Source organism: Kryptolebias marmoratus, linkage group LG17, assembly GCF_001649575.2.
Source record: "Kryptolebias marmoratus isolate JLee-2015 linkage group LG17, ASM164957v2, whole genome shotgun sequence".
In the NCBI taxonomy this organism is placed as follows: Eukaryota; Metazoa; Chordata; class Actinopteri; order Cyprinodontiformes; family Rivulidae; genus Kryptolebias; species Kryptolebias marmoratus.
The window spans coordinates 21874590-21897957 of NC_051446.1; the positions used below are offsets into that span (position 1 = coordinate 21874590).

A 23368-nucleotide genomic window follows, 5' to 3' on the forward strand; every position below is an offset into this window, starting at 1 on the left:
CCAGGAAAATATAAAAAAAACTAATTGTCTTCAGTCTGAATGTGAGACAAAATTGAAAGATTGATATTTCTTTCTCTTTTCTCCTGCTTTCAGTTTAGTTGCAGACAGATGACTGTTCAGAATGACAGCTTTGATTTATGATGAGAAAAATGGCAAACGTTCAGCGTTATTGTACGGGTGTAACGCTTCGAGGTTCATTGTCTTGTTTGTTGCGTTTCTTTAATTTCGCTCATCCTGTGGATAATTAAAATGTAAACACGATGTTTGTTGGTGTGTCTTCACAGCTACAACCACAGATTGTTCTCAGGATCAATTATTGTGTGAATTTCTGTTATAATTTGTAATTTCAAACATATGGTAGCTCAGGAAGGTATTCATGCTGCTGCACAACATTTGATAAACATCTCAGTGATGCCATTTACAGTATGCACCAAAGTCTGTGGAAGTTCAGTTACACAAAAGCATCACGTCTCTGAGAGACCCCTTCAGCTTTTCCAGCTTGTTGACTTGCAGATGTTTGTTTTATATGTAATTATTTTTCAGTTTAATCAATTTTATTTTAAATCTGTATTCTGCATAGGGAAGCATTCTAATAATATCTTTTTTCTTTCTGTAGCTCACATGGTCTCTGAAATTCAGCTGTCAGGCAATAACTTTCTCCTTTTAAAACATTTCATAAATACTGAAAATGCTTATTTTTGTTTTGCCAGTGAAGTTCTTAAAAACTAAAAATAGTAAGTAGTTGTAAAAAGAAATCTTTCTTTGAATAATCCATAATAAACTACAAACATTTCTACAATAAAGGCCGAGTAGTTCCTGAAGAAATGCTTATCGTCCGCCACCACCACCCAAGAGTGCAGGAAAGCTGGTATATTTGATTTAAAACAAACTTAAACAGAAGAAGAAGAAGATTAGTGAGTGAGAACAGGTTTGTTGATTGTAGATGGCTGACAGGTGTGTGAGAACGGGCAAACAGGGGAGCTGAGGAGAAAACTATGGCCATGGAAAAATCTGAAAACCTAAAAACTGAATGAATAACAAAAACACTGATTGTTAAGAACTGAAAACACTGGCAGACATTATGCAGAAATAAATTATACAGGAATGAGAAACAAGGTTAGTCTAAATGAAATTAAACACTAAGAATTTCAAACCTGCGACACTTATATGTATAACTATTAATAACTATAATACGTATGTTTCTGTGCTGAAGCTCCAGTAAATGAAACAATGCCAAACATTTTTTTTGTAATATTTTTAATATTTGCGTTGGTTGTAAAGTAAAGATGACTTTGTTGTTAAAACAAATTCTGGTAAAAAAGCTGCCAGGTGAAGCTTTAAAAACTAGATTTTCCTGCCCTTAAAAATACCTCATTCAGAACCACAAACCCATCATAAAAACAGAGCTTTGAGACAATTAAGCTCTGAAAGTGTGGCTGTGGTGACTCGTTTTCAGCTGAACGGAGCTCATTGTCATGTTTACTCTGTCAGTTTGTCTAAAGGCTACTGGCTCATGTGACAGTCTGTTGGCTTGTTGACTTTGCTAAACTGCATTTGGACTGATAAACAATAAACAGACCCTCTGGGATCCCGACTGTGAAAGCAAAACTATTTATGGGATTTGATTTTGGACCTGTTGATAGAACAGCCACAAGTCCGAAAAAGTTATGGCGCTGTATGGAACGTAAATAAAAACAGAACGCAATGATTTGCAAATCTCATAAACTTAGATTTTATTCACAGTAGAACATAGTAAACATATCAAATGTTTGGGAAATCGAATCATTTAAAAAACAAATGTAATTTTGAATTTTATGGCAGAAACTCATCTCAAAGTTGGGGTGAAGCATTCTCTCTTCTTTTAACAACAATCTGTAAACATCCAGGATCTGAGGAGAGCAGCTGCTGGAGGTTTTGGAGGGAATATTGTCCCATTCTGGTCTGAAAGTAGGATTCTAGCTGTTCAACAGTCCTGGCTCTTCTTTGGCAGATGGGAGCAGTCGTTATTCTAAAACCTGTATACAATTTTTATATTGATGCAGCCTTTCCAGATGTGTAAGCTGCCCGTGCCAGAAGCACTAATGCACCCCCATACCATCAGAGAGGCAGGGTTTTTAACTGTGCACTGATAACAGGCTGGATGATCCCTCTCCTCTTTGGTTTGGAGGACGTTTCGTCTGTGGTTTCCCCCCCAAAAAATTCAAATTTCAATTTGTCTGACCAGAGAACAGTCCTCCTCTTTGCCTTTGGTCCAGAGAAGAAGGTGGCGTTTCTGGATGGTGTTCACATATGGCTTCTTTGCCTGATAGAGCTTTAAGCAGCATTTGTGGATGACATGATTTGTGTTCCTGATCTCATGCAGGGATCAGGAAATGCAATGAAGATCACAAACTTCAGATCTTGATGTTTGGCCTTATCCTTTCCACACAGAAAATTCTCTAGAAATATTTTGATGACATTATGAACTGTAGATGATGCTGCATTCAAAGTCTTTCCATTTTTCCATTGAACATTATTCCCAAATTGTTCCACTATTTTTAAACATTGTTTTTGTGTCTAAAAATAGATGTTGTTGCAGACTGATGAATCTCAGCCCATCTTTACAGCAGAGATATTCAGCCTCTAAAATGCTCTTTTTAAACCCATTTTTAACCTCATTTACTGCAAAATGCTCCTCCACCTGTTTCTTATTCACACCACTTGCTTTTACAACCTTTTGTTGCCCCTGTCCCAACTTTTTAAAGATGTGTTGCTGCCATAAAATTCAAATTTTTTTTCTTGAAATTGTAAAATTTCTTAGTTTCAACATGTGATGTGTTTACTGTGTTCCACTGTGAATAATGTATGGGGGTATTTGCAAATAATTTCACTGTTTTTAGTTACATTTTACAACTTTTTTTCAGAATTGGGGTTGTAAAGGTGGGGAAAAAGAGGTGATGTGAGGAAAAGAAGGAAGTATAGATGCTGACAGGATGAAGGTGAATAATACAGAGAAAATGGGAGCAAAAGTGGGCTGGGAGAGGAGGAGGGTTTGCTGCTGGAGTGAAGGGAGAGGGAGGAGAGGAAGGGAGGCAGGCTAAATCCTCGCACCATTATTACCCGGACTCACATGCAGCCCCTCCTGTGATGGAGTGAGAGGGGAGAGAGAGAGACATGCAGAAAAGATGGAGTTCCAGAGCGAATGGAAAGCAGGATTACTTATGTGACAGCACAGGCAGATGAGTGGCAGGGCTGCGGTGAGGGAGAAACTCTGCTGGCAAAGAGAGAAAAAAACAAAATCAGTGCAACAGGATGAGGACCTGCTAGTGCACAGCCGGCCCGAGCTCACAGAGCTGCCATCTGTCCTGCTATTTGCTCTGTGTTCCTGACGCTTACAGCATCCACCAACATCTGGATCACCTCACATCCGTATGGGAATGAGGGCAGGAGAGGAGAGCAACAATCCTAAACTGTATCTTTTTTCATAACAGAGGAGCATCATCACTTGGGGGATCCCTTACAGAGGAGTTTCAACACAAAACTGGACCAAACTTTTTTTTTCCAAACATGGTTAGGATGTGCAGGACTTTTCCTTGTGCGTGTGAGAGATTCTTTTAAACTTTCCACGGATTTATTGGGTCTTAGCATGGAAAAGGAGGCAGATGAGGAGCTGTCGTCACAGCTGAGATGTTACAGAGGTTTTCTCCTCTATCACTGAGGATACATTTCATCACTCTCCCTCCCTCGCCTCTTTCACTCCTCTCATCTGAACAGTGGGGAGCCTGAAGGATACAGACGGAGAACCAAAAACAGCTGCTTTACGCACATTCAGACAAACACACACACATACACACAGACTTGCCAGCTGCACGGGGCTCCCACACCTCTCGTCTTCATCCACCCTCCTTTTTCCATCACTTTCCCCTCCCTGTCCCATTTTGATGCCCTGTCTTCACCTCCACGACCACTTGTGAATGTGATGCACGCAGCAAAAGAGACGGGGAGCGGAGCAGCCAGACAGAAGAGAGGTTTTTGGAAAAGAGGGGAGCTCTCACACACTTGCTGTCACGCTGTGAAGTCCTCCTGGGGAGTGTGCAGATATCAAAAGCTGCCACACATACACAGAGGCGCTGATAAACTCGTGCGCTCGGAGGCTCGGTGTAAATGTGGACTCCTACAGGTGCTGAGAGGGGAGAGAGGCAGGTGAAAACCAGGTGAAGACAAAAAGACATTTAGAGGAAAAAGAAAAGAGGATAATGATGGAGCAGCAGGAGTTTAGGTTTGATGACAGCAGAACGCACAGGTAAGTCTGTCTCCCATCGCCCCCCCCACACACACATATTTACACACTTAATCTGATCTCCTGACATAAATCCATAGTTTAGACAGAAAAGAATAAGAGGCTCAGTGGGATCCATATTTTTAGGGTCAATAAGTGGCGAGTTTCCTCAAGAGAAAGCTTGCATCTGTTGCTGACAGAAACAGAAACATCATTAGTATTTCTCACATAAAGATGTGTTGCTTATTTTGTGTCTGATTGTGTGAGTGTGTGTTATGTGTGTGTTCCACCTGCACTTTCTCAGTGTTTTAGTTGTGGTCTTGATGTTGGATCTTGATTTGTTTTATAATCAGCTGCAGCTCTAATTTGTCACCAGGCTCTCTGCTTCAGGCTTCTCATTATTAGTGCCAACCAAAGTGACCCCCACCCCCAAACCCCACACCCACAAAGGGCTAAGCAGAGGTCACAAATCATTTAATGAAACATTTGTCGACAAGAAAAACTTGATTTTAGCTTCCCGGATGCTAGTCAGCACAAGAATGAACATTTCCTTCCTCTGCAAACTTTCTGAAGCTGATAAAGACTGAATTATCTTTTTCACATTTGATTTTATGGCTCAGAACACAGAGTTTGGCTGAAATTTCTTTAAAAAAACAATGAGTTACATGTACAGATGTTTATATATTTGTAGTAACCCTTTTGTGACAAAGGTCACCAAAAAAACTGACAAAATAAAAAAATAAAATGCTGAAAATCAACTAATGAAAATCAATGACTGCCTTTGAGTTTTGGTTCAACAGAATTATTTTAAAAACAAACTAATGAAACTGGTCTGGACAGAAAGGATGGTACCTCTAAAATGATTTGATAATAGGACACATGTTAAACTAACATGTGTCCTATTATCAGCATCATGGGTGTCTTCGATCTTGTAATCAGTCAGTCTGCTTATTTAAAGGGTAAAAAGTAGTCACTGTGCTGTTTGGGATCATGGTGTGTACCACACTGAACATAGACCATACAAAGCTGAGGACAGAGTTGTCTCAGGAGCTTAAAAAGAAAACTAATGAGCAGCAGGTTAAAGATTAAGGCTATAGGACCATCTCCAAGCAGCTGGATGTTCCTGTGACTACAGCTGCACAGATTATTCAGAAGTTTAAGGTCCACAGGACTGGAGCCAACATCCCTGAATGGAGCTGCAAGAGAAAATTGATGATAAATTGAAGCGACAGATAATACAAATGGTAACCAAAGAGCCCAGAACAACTTCCAAAGAGAATAGAGGTGAACTCCAAGGTCAAGGTACATCAGTGTCAGGACGCACCACCCATTGCAGTTTGAGCCAAAGTGGATTTAATGGACAAAGACGACCGAAGAGGACACCAAATCATGAAAAAGCCAGACTGGAATTTGCTAAAATGCATATTGGCAAGCCACAAAGATTCTGGGAGAATGAGACAAAACTGGAGCTTTTTGGCAACAACAATCTCACATCTGCTCTGTTTTCACAGACCAGAAAATGAAACTTACAAAGAATAGAACCCTGTACCTACAGTGAAACATGGAGGAGGCTCGGTTCTGTTCTGGGGTCTGTACAGGGTACAAGGAAACCTCAAGACTATCAAGGCATTGTAGAAAGAAATGTGCTGCCCAGTGTCAGAAAGCTTGGTCTCAGGTCATAGTTCCTTTAACAGGATAATGACCCAAAACACACAGCTGAAAACACCCAAGAATGGCTCAGAACCGAACAGTGGACTGTTCTGAAGTGGCCCGATCTAAATCGTGTTGAACATCTGTGGAAGGAGCTGAAACATGCAGTCTGGAGAAGGAACCCTTCAAGTCTGGGACAGATGGTTGAAGGAGAGGGACAAAATACCTGTGGACAGGTGCAGGACTCTCAGAGAGTTACAGAAATCACTTGATTGGAGTGATTGTCTCAAAAGGTTGTGCAACAGAATATTAAGTTAGGGGAACCATCCTTTTTGTCAAGACCAGTTTCATTAGTTTGACTTTCCAGGGAACCACAATTCAAAAGCAATTTCTTGTTTTCATTAGTTTATTTTGCATATTTTTTCCATATTAAGTTCAAGTTCATTAAACATTGTGTTTTTTTTTCTTTGAAAGGGGTATAAAACATGTATCTGCATCTGTATCTTCTTGGTGCATTGTTCTGTATTAAATTTATCTCAAAAACGGATGATGTTGGAAGTGAAAGTTACACCATTTTTGACTTTTGCATTTGGTATAAAAAGTGTGGAAAGTAACGTGACCGCCTCCAGGTTTAATTACAACTGATGCTTATCAGCAGTCGTCACGGCAGAATAGAGACGGGAAACAGGAAAACCTCTACTTTTGTTGGTTTTGATCAATTTGTTGCAAAAACAAATGTTAAGCAGAAAATTCCAGGGATGGAGACGATTCCAAGCAGTAGAATAAGACTAACCCAAGAAAAACAAATCTAACCAGAAGGAAAGGACAAGGCCAGCCTCGTCTGGGCTGGAAGGCCGTATCACTTGGAAGACAGCATGATCCAACATCAAACTGTGAACAATTATACTCTGCATGACAATCCTGTTCCCTCCCGATGAGGACGTATCAGAAGACCTATCAATAAACCTTAATTTCCATAACAGCTGTCAGAAAATAAAAATATCAGGCTCTTACACCAAAACACTTTAAAGTTTTAGCTAAATGTTAATTTTTAAAAGCAGCTTGCACTGTATATGAAAAAATGTCTCAAATCTAAAAGAAAAAAGGGATGAAGGATGGTCTTAATGTGGAAAGAACATTAATGAAGCCAACGTTTTATTCCATCCCCTCATCACTGAACCTCCACAGTCAAGTTGACACACATTAGTAATTCTGTTAGGTCTTTAATGTAGGTGTAGATGATATTTTTAACAGATAAATTCACTGAATTAGAATAATTACACAAATACTGAAAGTTTGTCAAACTCACATTAACATAATGCTGAAATAATAAACAGATTTTAAAGTGTAAGACATTATTTACAACTCTGATTTCACAAATCTCAAGAAAGCAGATTTTATTTATTGTTTAAATGATCAAAGGATGTCAAATAATAAATATATGCTTTTCGATACACTTGAATTATTGGGATTCTGGTAAGTTAAGCACTATTATTACTCTTTTTTTTTCTTTCTTGAGGTCATCATCAAGTTATTTAAATTAATCTTGTATTTAAGTTAACACACAAACTGTCCTGGACCAGAAGCAGCCACTCAGTCAGCGTCAATCAGCTCAGTTGCTGCACTAGTTTTCCATTTCCTGCTTTCATCCGGCCTCGTGGATGACGTGACGGAGACAAGCTGACATGCAGCTCTCACAACCTCCCGCTCGCATACGGTTAACATCATCACTCAACTCTCCAAATATAAATTAAAGCCACAATATGAATAAATACGTGTGTCATGCTTAACCCCCGGGCTTATTATAAACTGTCTGCCACAAGAATTCATCATAATTAGGATTTTAACTGCTAACACTGTAACCCCGTCTCCCTGGGGGTTTCCCCCTCCTCTCTCACATAAAGATTTGACAGCTTTACAGGAAATCGTTGTGGGCCAGACGTTATCGTCTGAGATGACTGACGTTGACAAGGTGAGAGGATTTCTAAATCGGCTTGGGCCTCTGCCACTCAGATGTATGGCAACGAAAATCTCAGAGAATCCAAACATTTGGCCACATTAGTTTTAAAACAGGCGTACTGTACGTACATAAAATTATGCAAGCATAGATCGTTATCTGCACACTTTACAAACTCCAGTTTCCACAAATAGTAAAGAAAAAGCTTTTAAAGCTACTTGGCTCATATTTTGCACCCTCAGATGCTTCAGGGGGCTGCTTTAGTGCCCTAACCATCAAACTGACAGGCTGAAGACAGGTGGACATGTAACAAGTCATTCTACTAAAGAAATTCAAACCAACTGATTAAGTTACAGCCATTTTTGTGTGTTTAAGGCCAGTTGGCTGTGGCGACCATCTTGGAATTGGGTTAAATCCAAAAGTTCATCATTTGTAGATGAACATTCAGTAATTACTTCCTGACAGTTCCAGCGGTTTGTGAGCAATTTTACTAACAGACAAAACAGAATTGATACTAACCTGTTAATGGCGAAATTTTTAACAAATCCTGTGCAATCTGTTAGTGCTCGGGATACGTGCTGGGGATCAGTCTCAGCTACTACCACACCAAATTCCAGCTCAGTATCTGTAAAATTTGGTGTTTTCAGGTCAGTTGGATGTGGCAGGGTTGACTTTAAAAGGCAGTCAGGTCTACATGTACATCCAATGATTACAAGCTGCAAGTTTTATTGAATTTTGTCAAGTGGTTTATGAGATGTTTTGCTAACAGACAGATGCATGAACACACATGTATCTAAGACACTTGACATTTTAGAGGAGTTGGCAGAAAAGTAGTTTTGAGTGAAATTCTACGGACAATGAAAGAAACAGAAACATGAAATAAGCATGATGAAGAACTTAGTGAAGAACATTTAGTTGTTTTAAGAAGCCGTTCACAGCAAGCGATTTCATAACAGAGTGAGGAGACAAGAAGGTGGACGGACGCTGACAGTTCTCTTCAGCAGCCAGATTAACATAATAGGTGGAATCACCTGCAGCAAACTGTATCATAGATTGATACATCAATACGACAGAGATTTACCTGTGTGACAGCTGTAACTTTCTGATAAAGTCTAGTCAGATGAGTCGGCGCTCAAGTCTGGAGGAAACTCTTGTGTGTGACCCTCGGCTGCCAATCATTTCTTTAGTGTGAACCCACGGGGAGTTTGAAACTCCCAATCACAAGGTAAGCACAGTGTATGGAGTAAAAAAATAAAAAAGAAAAGTATGCAACAATCTGACCAGACTGAAAATGGTGTAGTCTGAACTTGTTTTAAGAATACCAAGAGGAGGCTGGAGGAGGGCGCCTCCCGGCCAGGTGGGAATTTCCAGGATCCGTTCGAATAGCACTAGAAGGACAGCTACAGAATAAATGCTCTCATTGGGACTTCTTAGACCCCACGTCTGCATAAATCAGCTCCAGAAATTTGGGATGTTTCATGCAGCTGTCAGAGCGCCGTGCCTGCAGTATGTTGATGAGACGATGGCAGCGGGTTCCATTAATACGAGCCGAATAATTCAAGATCCCTAATTAATGGACTCAAATCAGGTGCAGGGGGTGGGGGACAAGGTTCGAGACATACATGTAGATTATTCGGTGCTGACGCTCATCCTATATACTACTAGATCGTCTCTGCTCATCAGTGACGTGCGGTGAGGTTAATGGTTGGTGAGGCACAGAGTCAGATTTACAAATATATAAATCCAAAAGGGTAGCCTATTCAATTGGCTACTGGTTACTTCATATCTCATCAGCGTTCTTCACACACACTCTCTCTCTCTCTCTCTCTCTCTCTCTCTGTCTCTCACTCACTCACTCACACACGGTTGCGCGCGCACACGCGCGCACGCGCACGCGCACACATAGTAGTATTAAGGATAAGATAAGAAAAAAATGTTACAATTACCGTTTTGGCAGTCTGATGGAGCAAAACAAAACTTAACGGCTGGCAGCAGTGCACGTGACTGTCACTCGCCTCTGCCTAAAAGGACAGCAGCAACAAGCACCCGTTGGCTCACGTGCGCCCCCTTCAGAGCGGCAGAGTACTGCCTGCCTCTCCCTTCGCCTTTTCACCGCGGTTTTATGTCCCCTCAGCAAAACTAAATATGTCAATAACAAACATTAAACGTAAATGGTTAAAGACATTAGCCAGACTGTGGAAAATCAGGCTATATAAACCATTATATTGGCGACATGCAGCGGTAACGGCAACAGGCAGGGGCCAATTGCATGTATCAACCCAGTTTGTGATGGATTGCGCAATCAGAGGTGAAGCTCGGCTCGCTGCTGCCGCACCTCGAGTTTCACCCTCATATTTGAACAGGAAATATGCAATTTCAGCGATTTTGACTATAAAAATGCGATTTGGACCATAAAAATGTTCGAAAATTACTCATGCATAAAGATCAGTGGACAAATATTAATAATCATTTTATGTTATGATTTTTTTTTTTCTTGTCATGACGACAGGTGAGGCTCTGCCTCACCTGCCTCCCCTGACCGCAAGTCCCTGCTGCTCATTTCCTCTCCACCCTCTAGGGACTCAGGATACAGGGACACTGTTACATCACAGCTGAAACGCTGAAGGGTTGCCTGTGTCCTTCTGCATGTACTGTGAACTAAACAGAGATAAACAATCTTCAGCATTTCTCACACATTTATTCCAATATTCGGTTCATCCTGTTCACAATTTGTACAAAACGATTAATTAACTCAGGCATTAAAAAAAAGGCAGAAACTTTGCTTTGCAAGAACTCAAGTAATAAAGTGGAAAACATATTTCTGTGAATGCTCAGTCAGCAATCACACGGTTTTCATTACGTTTTCTTACAATCAAACTACTTTCTCACACTTTGTGCTATTTTAAACATTCAGATATCAAAACATTTGGCTAGATTGGAAATATTGTGCTATAATAAAAATTCCCATAAAAATGCATGCATGAGGTCTCCTCAATAAGTTCAAAGCATTGTTCTCTAATATTAGCTTTTAGATAAGGTTTAGCAAATTTTAGCATTTAGCCAGTTTTGCTATTTTTAGCCTTAATCAATTGTTTTCCTGTTTTAACTTTTGTTAGATTTAATTATTTTAGTTTTTAGTTACAGTTATGCTAATTTTAGCTTTTACTTTGGGTTTTCCTGATTCTAGCAGTTTACCGTCCTGCTTTTAGTTACTGTTCTGCTGGTTTTAGATTTTAGCTACAATTTTTTTTTAAATTTCAGGTTTTAGTTACAGTTTTGCTCATTTTAACGTTAAGTTAAGGTTTTGCTAATTTTAGTTATTACCTACTCTCCTGATCTTTTTAGTTTTTAATGACTATTCAGCTTTTTTAATTAGAGCTACTGCATTGCTGGTTTTAGCTGCATGATACTATCCAGCTTATTGTTTTTTTTTTCTACAGTTTTAATAATTTTAGTTTTTTGCTACTGTTTGTCTTGTTTTAGCTTCTGGCTACTGTTCTCATTGTTTAAGCTATTACCTACAATTTGACACATTTTAGCTTTTAGCTGCAGTTTTGGTTGTTTTAGCTTATACTTGCTGTTCTGTTCATTTTATCATGACATTAAACTGATCAATTTAGACTGAATTATGCTAGTTTTAGCATGTGTTCAGCTCGTTACAGCTTCTGTTCTGCTTGTTTAATCTTTTGCCGTTCAGTTCCAACTTCTTCAACATATTTCATTCAGAAACCAGGATTTTGAAGATGTAAGTATTTGTGGCATCAGTTTGTTGAAATAGGAGGAAATGTTTGAAAATACTTTTCATTTGACTGAGTTTTCACTAATCCCGATCAGAGCAGCCAAATAATTTGTGTTCATTGCTGCTGAAGATGAATCTGGGCCAATAATGGTGCAGATCTGAGTGTTTACTCCACATGTTTGAGCTGCAATCCATTTGGATTTTTCCACACTAATTGAAAACCTCGGAGTGCAGCACCTTCCTCACACTCTCACTGTGAAAGTTGGGAAAACTTCTTCTCTGAACCATCTGTGTTACTCAGAATATTAGCTTTGAAAGACGCTGCAGGGTGATTGTTGTTTTGTTGTTTGGGAGTGAATTTCATGTCGTACTGTATGTTATAACTGGTGGCAATCTGGAGCAGACTCCTACTTCCTACACACACACACTGCATATCTTTGGCCTCATTATGCTGCTGTTTTCCACAGATTACTGTCTGAAATGAACACTTGACCTGATCTGCAGTCAAATGATCCACTCAGCAAGCATTTCTGTTTTCTCACCTTCATTTCGCGCTCATGTTTCCACGTTTCATCTCCAACTTGTACTTTGTTTGGAGTCATTTCATTACTAATGACATTTTTCTTACTGTACATTTTGCCTTTCATGATAACTAAGTGGGTACAAATCAGCTGCACTCTGTAATGCTTTTTTAGATTATTTACTCTTTAATCTGACATGTTAGCTTACACTAGTCCTGCAATAAACCTTTACATATTGAATAACTCGGATAAATTGACCTGAGTCTTATGGCTAAAAGGTGAGCACTAAAATACAGAAGGGCTTCATGATTGTTTGTCATAGTAGAGCAGTGAGCAGTGAGGCGTTTACTTGTCTACATTAGTGCCCAATTATGAAATATAAAATGTAACAGAATCTTTTAATCAAAATTCATTTCCATCTTCAAATTTTAATCTCCCAGAGGCCAAAAATAAAACAACACAGCTGATTTTGTGCGTACATTATGAATACATCTCAAAACGTGAAGCTATTTTTATTTATAGGCTCTAAAAAGGAACAAAAACTGACCTTCAGAATATTATATTATCTTTGTGTTCATTTTTGTAACACTCAGATAGCTTAAAGCAGCTTTATGTTTAACAATTTTATAAACAGAACACCAATCTTTCTGCTTCAAACTTAACATTTGCAATGTTTATATGTATTTTAATTCCCTTTATTATTATTTAGATGTTGTTTGGCTTATATCAGTCTAGAGGCCTGGTAAATTATTCTGCATTAGTGCATTGATTGTTTTTGGTTTCCAAATAAAATAAGCTGGTCTAAAACACATTTACACGAAGGTGAGACAAATAATTTAAAGGCAGATAATGTGAACACATAATGATCAATTACTTTGTGGACTTATTAGCCATTTACTATTTCATACAATTTTAGAATTTTAAATTTAGCAAAAATCAATTTTTTATTTCATGAAATAGCTAAAATCTTCAACTGGTTGAAAATTTTGTTCCAACTCAGATGAAACTACTCTAAATATTTCAAATTTAGTCCCAAAAGTAAAAAACCCAGTACGTATCAAGTACATACTGGTAAGTACCAAGCACGTACCTGGTGCATACAGGGCTATATTATGTGTTGATACCTATATTTTGAACCATATAACAAAAGATGTCAGCGAACACCTTGATGTGGTACGACAGTGCTGTTTTTAATGAGAAACTGGTTTCAGTCTTCATGAGCCACAAGTGGCTCTTTGGTTGGCTCCACTTCCCTGTTCAAGGTTAAGTAATGACCTTGAAGGTTTCCTTTTTCTGAATAAATCATGCCGTTCGACTAAAAATGCTCCTTAAAAATTAGGAATAGGAAAAAGGTAAATGTTGTTTTAGTTTTATCGAGTCAGAAAGATTTGAAAGCCCAACGAAGGACTCTTTTACTTTTGCTTTAGTGTGACAACAAGAGGTTTTCTTATGCCAGACCGTATACTGGATCTTTAAAAAATGCTTCTCTGTGACCATAAATCCAGCTTTGACCATGTAATATCTTTCCTTCTTAAAGGATTTGTGAGATTTTTATCACAAGAGACTATCGTTTTTGTTTTCTTTAGCTATGCTATTGAGCTAATTACACAGACTGGACAAATCAGCATCTTGTACCGTCAGCTATGACTTAGTTTTGATTTTATCTGAGCAACAAGCATCATGAAAGAACCACAAAGTGGAGAAGATGCTCTTCTCTTGACTGGACTCTGTAAGGTTTTGATTTACCAGCTGGTGGTGGTTTAATAGTCTGACTGGTTGGAGTTGGCTCATTACAGATGGTGAGAGACAGATGGTTCATCCAGTCATTTAAAGTACTCGCCCTTTTGCAAACACTTTCAACAGACCACTTTCCTGATAGCCCTCTGTAACAAATCCTCTGACATGTCAGGTTATGTTTACACTGCAATGAATCCCTTTTCCAAACTGAAACAGTGACTCAGGTTTAAAAATAGCCTCTGGAGCTTACAGGAGCTGATACAAATTTATACCTTTTTGCAAACTTGCATATCTAGAACTAAGCTTTTTGCAAAATACAGAACACAGCCCAGTATTTAACAGGTAAAAACTGAGTACGCACTTGGTACTTACAGTGTTTGTAGCTGGTACTGGTAACTACCCAAGGCATGCACCAGATATCTACCTGGCATGCACCCTGTTTGTTCCAGGTATGCACCAAATACAAATACTGTAAGTACCAGATCTGTACCCAGGAGGTACCTTGTTAGTACCAGATATGTCTCCTGTAAGTACCAGGTAAGAGCCTGGTATGTACCAGGTACATATTCTGTAAGTATCAAGTATGTACCCTGTAAGTGTCTGGTATATACAGAGTACAGACCAGGTCAGTACAAGGTATTTACTTGGTAAGTACCAAGTATGTATTATGTATTACTACCCAAATGTAACATGCAAAAAAATGCAGCTCACTATTTTTAACCAAAAGCTGCTCCATATCTATAAATCCGGCCTCGTCTCATTATAGATCGCTTTAAGGCTTCATATTGTGTATTTAGCATTACGAGCACCTAAATCCTAGGAGCTTAAAACCTCATTAAGATGAATGATTGACGTGCCGGGAGCTTGAAGAGTGCTGGAGCCGTGGCACACGTTTGACCCGTTGCTGCTTTGAACCAAAGCTGGGAGGTGTTGTTCATTAGCAGCCAGTCTCTGATGGCCGCAGATGAAACCGACTCGCCGTGTTTCTAACCTAGCAAATATATGTGTGTGTGTGAAGATCTGCCGTTTTAAATAAATAAAAAAGCCCACCCGTCTTTATCGAAGGTTCAAAGGTATTGATCCAACAAAGAAAGATCTTCAAACAGCAACTGCTGTATTAAAAGGAGCCTGATCCATGTGCCGATGGTGACGGCTGTGAGTTGTTCAGCAAATTAACATGAAAAATTAGGTGTTGATTATGTCAGTGACCCATTTAACGCACAGCTCCAGCACTTTAAATAGAGTTTCAAGAAAAGATTGTTACTGAGTTTGGATTGCACTCTTCCATTTCTGTTCTGTTTCTTTTACTTTGGAATCTAATCTAAATATTTCCTGTGTGCGTGTTTACATATGATTGATTTTTAGTTTTTCTTTCTTCTGAATTGTTCAAAGGTTTGTGTGATTAAGGGGGTTCAGGGTTCATCTTCTCACATCTTGAACAATATCTATAAATAAACTCAGAACATTTAACCTTTGAGGCAATAGAAAATTGTCTTTTGGAAAAAGATGACAACTAATCCCAACGCCCGCCTTCTTTTACCCCAACAGGAACTGAAAGAAATAATAAAAAAAACCCAAAACAAACATTTGTGAGCTTACATCTGCATGCAGTAATGCTGCAGAGCAGGAATTACGGTGATATCATCGTAGAGTCACAAAGTACGCATAGTATTAGGATTAGATCAGGATAAAAAGATGGGTCAGAATCCCACATGTTAACATGCCATGATGACAGTAACCACGGTAACAAAGAATTAAGTCATCCTAAATTAAAACACAGGGCTTTAAATAAACCAAACTCAGGATGAATGGAGGTTTAAAACTATAATTAAATAGCTTTTTGAGGATGATCAAGGGTGAACATTTTTGGTGATTAAATGTTGTTCATTATTTTAGTCTACAAAATGAATAAAGAAAATGATTTTTTTTAAATTAATCTAGCACGTTTAAGATTTAATGACTGCTATTTGTGAACCCAACACTATAAAAAAACAAGACCGGTCTCTGTAAAGTAAAGACAGGAATGAGTTGAACACAGAGGCTTTCAGGGTAAACACAGTTTGAGCAATTTAGAGATTCAGTGTTGAAATCAATGCTCGGATAGAAACACACTTTTGAAAAATATTGTCTGGAATACGTGTCAGCTCTGCATTCAGGAGCGCGAGGTAAACCTCAAAGATGCAAAAAAAAAAATGACGTTAAAGAGGCTCTGCTATATTCACCGGGGCTGAGCTCAGATAAGACTCCTGCACCATCTGAAAGATGAAATTGGCCCTTTGAGACTTCTTTTTTTTTGGTCACAGGGGGCCAATGTGCAACAACAAAGTGGTATTTCCAGGTGTGCTTTCTGGAAGTTTTCAGATAGGGGGCCATTTTTATTCTTGGGGTGGCACACCATAAGCTAAGACATATAACAAAAGTCCAGGAGTTTTATGATGCTGTTAGAAAAAAAAAAATCACATTTTTCATTTTAAAGTTAATATTATTAATTTAAAACATCTCATTCATGACTCAACCTACTGAAGATTGTCCTCCTAGATTCCTGTTTGTGCTGGCATTCCTTGAAAGAAAGTATATAACCAGCTGCGTGTCGATGTTTTAAACAAAACAATCTGTTACCGCTCAGGAGTATGTGTTGGGGATGACTCTCAGCTACTACCACACCACAATTTTAGACCAATATCTGTTAAATTAACACAATTATATAAACAATTTTGTTTGCTGTTTGCTGTAGCTGATTAGCTGTGAAAACAGCTGACTTTAAAGGTTTATAGACGTTCATCTGATGATTACTTTCTGAGAGTTTCGTTAAAATTCCTCCTGTTTTATTGAGATATTTTGCTAACAGACAGAATATACATATATATCATCTGTTTGGGGGGGAGGCTCTGGATATTTCTAACATTTCTGTAAAGTTGTTGCTGGCATCATTTGTTAATTATATACTACAATTAAATGCAAGTTTTATTAACAAATCAATCTGTTTAAAACATGCCTTTTCTAAGTTTTAACCACTGAAACTATTTTTGTGATATTTTTAAGCAAATAAATAAATTAATGTTTGTTTTCATCACTGTTACACTGTTTTTACAATTTCTTTTCCAGTTTGATTTTACTTGTAAATAATTTCCAATTACAGTAAATTCACTTTGTGCAACAGTTTTATTATGTTATTTATGTGTTATTAATTCCCCCCTTCATTTATTCTCCCACTGTTCTGTAATTATTGTCACTTCATGCAATTGAAAAGCAAACAAACTAAATAAAAATTAAAATAATAAATTAAATGAATAAGTAAATGTTGTTTCTTTCAGGAATTAATTTTTTTAGGGGTTTGGGGCTCATTCATTTCTTATTAAAGCACATTAAACCTTTAGTTTTAGATATAAATATACATCAGTAAATGAGATTATTGTGCATTAATTTACCAATTTTAACAACATTTAAAAGGTGTGTCTTTTTGCATATTTCTGATGATAGACTGATGAAGTCACACCACGTGCAGTAACTTAACATAATATAATGTAATCTGCGTGATGAGGGTTGAGGACCTGTGCAACTGTTTCACCATCCTGTCTTCACTGTGTGTGTGTGTGTGTGTTACTGAATCGGTGATGTGTAGAGATGAAGAGGTGATTACAGTCATGACACTGGGCCTTGGATTATGGAGGATTACATGCACACAGACTCTGACACACATACGCGCTCAGATTTCATGATGACACAAGAGTCTAAAAGCAGGGCTAATACTGCCGTACAACAGGGTCAAAAGAGACGAGAAATAAAGGGATGGATTATGATTCTTGTGCAAAACATCATCAAGGTAAAGCAGCTTGCATGTGTGACGGCTGCTCTCTTTGTCTCCTCCTCCTCTCCAGGCAGTAGGCTGCCAACATGGTCACCATCAGGGGACACCCTCACCCCTCGTCCTGGCCTCCTGTTGTCCTCCTGCTCCTCATCTCCTCCCCGCTGCCGCTGCAGGCGAGGCCACTGCTCATCCACTCGTCCATTAACGTGGCGGTGGTGTTCAGCGGCTCCAGCTACCAGAACGAGGTCAGAGGTCGCCTCAGCGGGGAGAACTTCGTGGACCTGCCCGTGGTGGTGAGCCCCGTGACCGTGCTGGTCAACGACACCAACCCCCGAGACCTGCTGACCCACCTCTGTGACACCATGGCAACGGAGAAGCTGCACGGGGTGGTGTTTGAGGACGACGTGGGCTTGGGCGCAGGTGATCAGGTAAATATTAAAAAGGAAAGAAAAGCATCATCACCAGAGTCACAGTGTTCAGTCCCCCACATCCCAGACATAAAGCTAAACATGAAAACATTTTTATGTAGAAAATAAAAACCTCTTTCCTGTCAGCTTAAACTCCAAAGAGAAAACAGTTAAGAAGCCAAGCATAAACTGTTAATATTGGTTTGGATTGAAATTGTGACAGCATTAAGTCAGAAAAGCAAAACATATAAGTTCTTCTGTGAAAAGACTTAGGTTTATCGCCCACCGTCGAAATGAAGGTGGACAATAATGTTTTTGCCCGTGTGTCTCTTTGATATCAAAACATTTCACAAACCATAGAGTGGGTTTTATTGAAACATTGGATGTGCATCTACAACTGATTAAGTTTTGGAATTAACCCATTTCAAGATGGCCATCACAGCCAACTGACCTAACAAAACACAAAACACTATAACTCAGTCAGTTTTATACATATTGTGCTACAGTTTGGTGTGGTAGTAGCTGAGAGGCAGTCTCTATGTGCTACTCATTGCACGAAACATCAGCATTAATTGTTGGCATCAAACATGTTTGTCTGTAATCGTTAGGTATACATCCAGGCGACCCAGTTCAAGATGGATGCCGTAGCTTATCGACCTTAGCCAACACAAAAATGCCTCAAACTCATTCAGTTTTACAGATATTAAGCTAAAGTTTGATGTGATAGTAGCTGAGAGTCATCCTCAACATATTCTCTGGATGTAATGACTCCTGATCTTTTACTGCATTTTCAAGATTTGACCAAAATGTTTACAACTCCATTGTTTGTAAATAATAGACATCATTCAAAGAATGATAGGCCAATAGTTTTTATCTGAAGTTACTTGATTATTTAATTAAAATGTCAAAAGCAAGCAGGAGTCAGGGTAACTGAATTTCTCTTGTTAACACTCCTTTTACCATTTTACATAAAGGTGAATGTATTATTTTGTTGAAAAGACAAAAACAAAATGAGAAAAACCTTCATAACCTTTGGTGTTACGAATCCTGCAGTTCAACGAATCCAGTGACTCCTTCTATAAAGTCTTTAAAATTAAAGTTAGTGATGTCCCCGAAAGAGGAGGAGGCTGTAAGAATATAGGAAAGCACTATCAGGAAACCATTTCCTCTGTTCCTAATATAATTAGGTAATGGCATTTATCGAGGTCGAGCTGAGGTCCGGACCAAGAAAACTTTCTCAGTTTAAAAATCAAAGCCCCATTTCACTGTGAAAGACCTTCAGAAGGATTCTGCTGACTCTGAAGTGATGAGCTTCTGCTCTGATGTTCAGCCAGAAATGGGAAAAATTATAAATCTGATGGATTCATTAGTAGAAAACCTTTCCTGCGCGCTCACTGCAGATTCAGCATGAGCAGGTTGCGAGTGAAATATGCAGGTCTGTTAATCAGAGAGTCTGCAGTTTTACCTGCTGTATGTGGATCCTTGGGCAGAACTCTGAACTTCATATTGACCCAATTTGCTCATCTGTGTGTGAATGTGTGTTTGGGAAAAAGAAAAAGAAAAAAAAAAAATCAAGATATTGATCCTAAATTTGCTGAAATTTACAAAACTAGAGGCAGAAAGCAGAAAGGCTGAGCTAATTCCCCCCAAACAAGCTGAAACACATTTATGGTCCTAAAAATCATGTCTAAAGTTTTCCAAAATGGGAATGTTTTTTATCCAGAGGATGAGTTACTTACAGTTAGAGTAAATGAAACAAATATTTTATTTTAAATGCAAGTCTACATTTTCAGTTTAGCAATCTGTTGTGTAACCCTGATTATAGACGGCAGTAAAAAAGGCAGAAGATGGGCCTTAATGACTATGTGAGTGTGTTCATATGTCTGTCTGTTGGCAAAATATCTCATGAACCACTGGAGAAAATATAATGAAACTTTCAGGAAACGATCATTAGATGCAGATCCACAACTGGTTAACTTTTTGTCAGGAGTGGGGAGAAGGAGGCGAACCCAGAGTGCAGACTCATCTTTGGAAAAAAAAGAAATTAGATTTATTTTAAAATTAAAGATAAACAAAAACAAAAGGCAGACGAGGCAGCAAAACTAAACGTGACAAAATACAAATGTAGCCAGACATGGAGCAAGATAAAAAAACAGCAGGGAGCCAAGAACAGTGGAGGAGAAGACCGGACTTATAAAACACAGAGGATAATCGGTAAGTGGGCACAGGTGCGTGAAACTCATTACTGTCAGGTGGAGGTGGGCAAGGCGACAAAACCGGGTGAAGACTGAGGAAGAATGGAAAAACACTGGAGACAGGTAGCACAAAAAGGAAAACAAGATAACAAAACCCAAGAAAGACACAAAGAAAAACCCAAAACCTCACACTTTTGGAGTCCACCTGATTAAAGATGGCTGCCAACTGACCTTAAAAAATGTCTATATTTCAGTCAGTTTGACAGATATTAACCTACAACTTCATGTGGTAATTTATGAGTAATTCCTAACACAGTCTGAGCGCTAACAGATCATGCAAAATGTTTTTGTGTTTTGGTGAGGTTGTAGCTGAGATTAATTCATAAATTCATACTCTAACTACTTCCTGTGCAAGATCATTGCTGAAAACTGAACCACAGGACAGATTTTAATGAAACTTTCGGAAAGTAGTCACTGGGCTGACATTTACGACTGATTAAATGTTGGGGTCAATGTAATTTAAGATGGTCACCATAGCTCATCGACAATAAATCCAAAAATAAAATTGACATGGTAGTAGCTGAGAGTGATTCACAACACATACTCTGAGGCTGACATTTGGCAACATTGCAAGAGATTGTGCATAAAGTTTGACCAAAACGGCTTCAACTTCATCATTTTTTAGTAAAAAATTATCCTTTTTAAAACTCTGGCATGAGAAATGGCGGGCGATATGCATTCCTTAAAGTATCACTGGTCATTTAATCTACTTTTTTTTCCTGTTTTCATTCTCAGGTGGCAGAAGTGGCACAAATCCTGGATTTTCTCTCCACTCAGACAGCTCTGCCGATTGTGGGCATCAGCGGCGGCTCAGCGGTTGTTATTCCATATAAGGTACCTTCTGTCAATACAACAACACACTCACTTTAAACACGAACACACCGTCACCCTGAAGCTGGGTTTTAAACCGTTTGCCTCTTCACCTCTGACGTAACAGTAATTGAGCGTGTAAAATATATTTCTGGCGTAAGATAAACAGCAACTTGTAATGTAAACCCTGTCAGGAGCAACACTCACTCTTCACACACTCCTGTCTTGCTCTGAACTCTTTAGCATCGGCGTCGTTCGGCTTAAAACAACTTAAGTAGGTCAGAGCGGTGAAACCTACTTTGGCAAGAAACGCGCTGCATGCAAATATTTGGGTTTGAGCAAATGCAGATGGGTGAATTATCAGCCTTCGACCCTCATTAGCTCGTTTAATCCCTGGCTGGGAAAAGTCGAGGGTGTTGGAAGGGAAACTTCTCAGAACGATCTGTGTTTCAATCAATCATCCTGGTGGTACAGATTATTTTTTTCCTGCTAAGATTTCACATGTATCTCCTTGATGAATGGAGACAAAGAGCAGTGAGCTGTGTAGATTGATGACACCAGATGGATCCTTAATCTTAACTTCTTCTCTACTTTTTAAGTTGATTTCATCCCTTCTTCCTCTCACACTTTCCACTCATCTGCCCTTCTTCCCTTCAGTCTCTGAACTGCCACATTGAGCACCTTGTATTTATAGAACCAACTCTCACACGCAGAAACACATGCAAATAAACCCTGTCACATATGAGAGCACACACACACAGAGGCAAGCGCTTTTTTATCCCTCCACAATCCCCACCACAGAGGATTCCAGTTCAGTTCAATTTTATTCAGTTTATTTATATAGTGTCGATTCACAACAAAAGTCACCACAGGGCACAGTTCAAAAGAAAAAAGTTAAAATCATAAATTTAGATCCATATTCAAATCCACTTAAAGTAAATTCATTTCTTATTATAATAGAAAATGTTCACATGCAGTACATTATTAAATGCCGATTAGTAAAAGTTATCTAAGGAAGCCAGTGGATTGTGTCCAATTTCCCATCCTGAGCAGCACGTTGAGACAGTGGAAAGAAATAGAAAACTATAGGAACCACAAATAAACCTGCAGCCTGAGAAGAAGCTTTCATAAAGGATGGAGACTGGCTTTTGAGGGGGTTATATTTTAGGAGAAACTCCCCTCCCACCCATACACCCCCGTTGAAAGGGCTAGTGGATTTATGATTTAATCTACTCCAGTAGATTGAATCAAAAGCGTGGGTGCAAAACAAGTCAAGCGGGAAAGAGATGGGCAACTAAATAATGTGCAAGGCCAAGAATGCAGTTTTACTAGTCATGAAAACACAAAAATTAGCCATGATTTTAAGAACCTGGCCTTTCAAAACACTGCTCATCAGTTACTTTGTCACAATCACATATTTTCTTGCGATTTTCCTACAATTTGGAGTCACCAGCTGGTTGCTTAGCAGTCCCAGCTCAGAGAGATACCAAGTGGAAGGCTGCAAAGTTCCAGACTGAGCTGAATCTGTGCAAATTTCATCCTCCAGGCAACGCTTTTGTAAAACCGTGTTTATCAGTTTCCTGTTAATCAAAAGGTATCCACAGATGTCACGTCATATATGGATATTAAACAGGGGGAGTTGTAGCTGCAGGAGGGTGATTGATTTACTGTATTCTGATGGCAAAGCGGGGAACGGCTGAGTGAGTCAGAAAGAGGCTGCGAGAGGAGAAAGATGCTTCGATGAAGCTCGTCTGACAGCTGCCTGCAGGCAGAGTTTTACTGTCTCACAGATAAGTCTCCCATCTCTCTCTTCTCTGAGTGAAACAGTCATTCTAGTTCCTCCACTCCTTTTATCCTCTTTATTTTCATTTTTTTTTTTTTATTTTTGTTCCACCGACCTCTTGTCCGGTCCCATTTTCAACCCTTTTCATCTTTTCTCATGGATTTTATATCCCTCCACTCAGACAGCTCCACCAATTGTTGGCATCAGTGGTTCTGCTGTTGTTATGGCACACAAGGTTCTGTCATTGATGCTTTCCTCTATCATGTCCTGAAAGATTCAGTTTGTTGTTTGTGCAGTGGCCATTTTTTCCTTTTTTGGCCACGGCGAGAGGTGATCCAGAGGCCGCGGCTCCTCTGTGTTCTCTTGGAAATCCGGGATGCCATTAAATTTCTGATTAGGCCCTTGAGGAGGCTGTAGCTCCTCTCCTGCGCACGGCATTCAAC

General features: G+C 39.0%; 1 protein-coding gene across 1 annotated transcript in view; it reads left to right on the plus strand.

Moving 5' to 3' along the window:
* Positions 1-2868: 2868 nt before the first annotated feature.
* The window catches only part of LOC108249855 (glutamate receptor ionotropic, NMDA 2C), a 65736-nt gene continuing 45236 nt past the window's right edge, over positions 2869-23368 (plus strand). Inside the window, exons 1-3 of the mRNA XM_017439492.3 lie at positions 2869-4282; positions 17741-18098; positions 21068-21166. Coding sequence (XP_017294981.1) covers positions 17757-18098; positions 21068-21166 — 441 coding nt within the window. The 5' untranslated portion in view covers positions 2869-4282; positions 17741-17756. The remainder of the gene's footprint in view (positions 4283-17740; positions 18099-21067; positions 21167-23368) is intronic.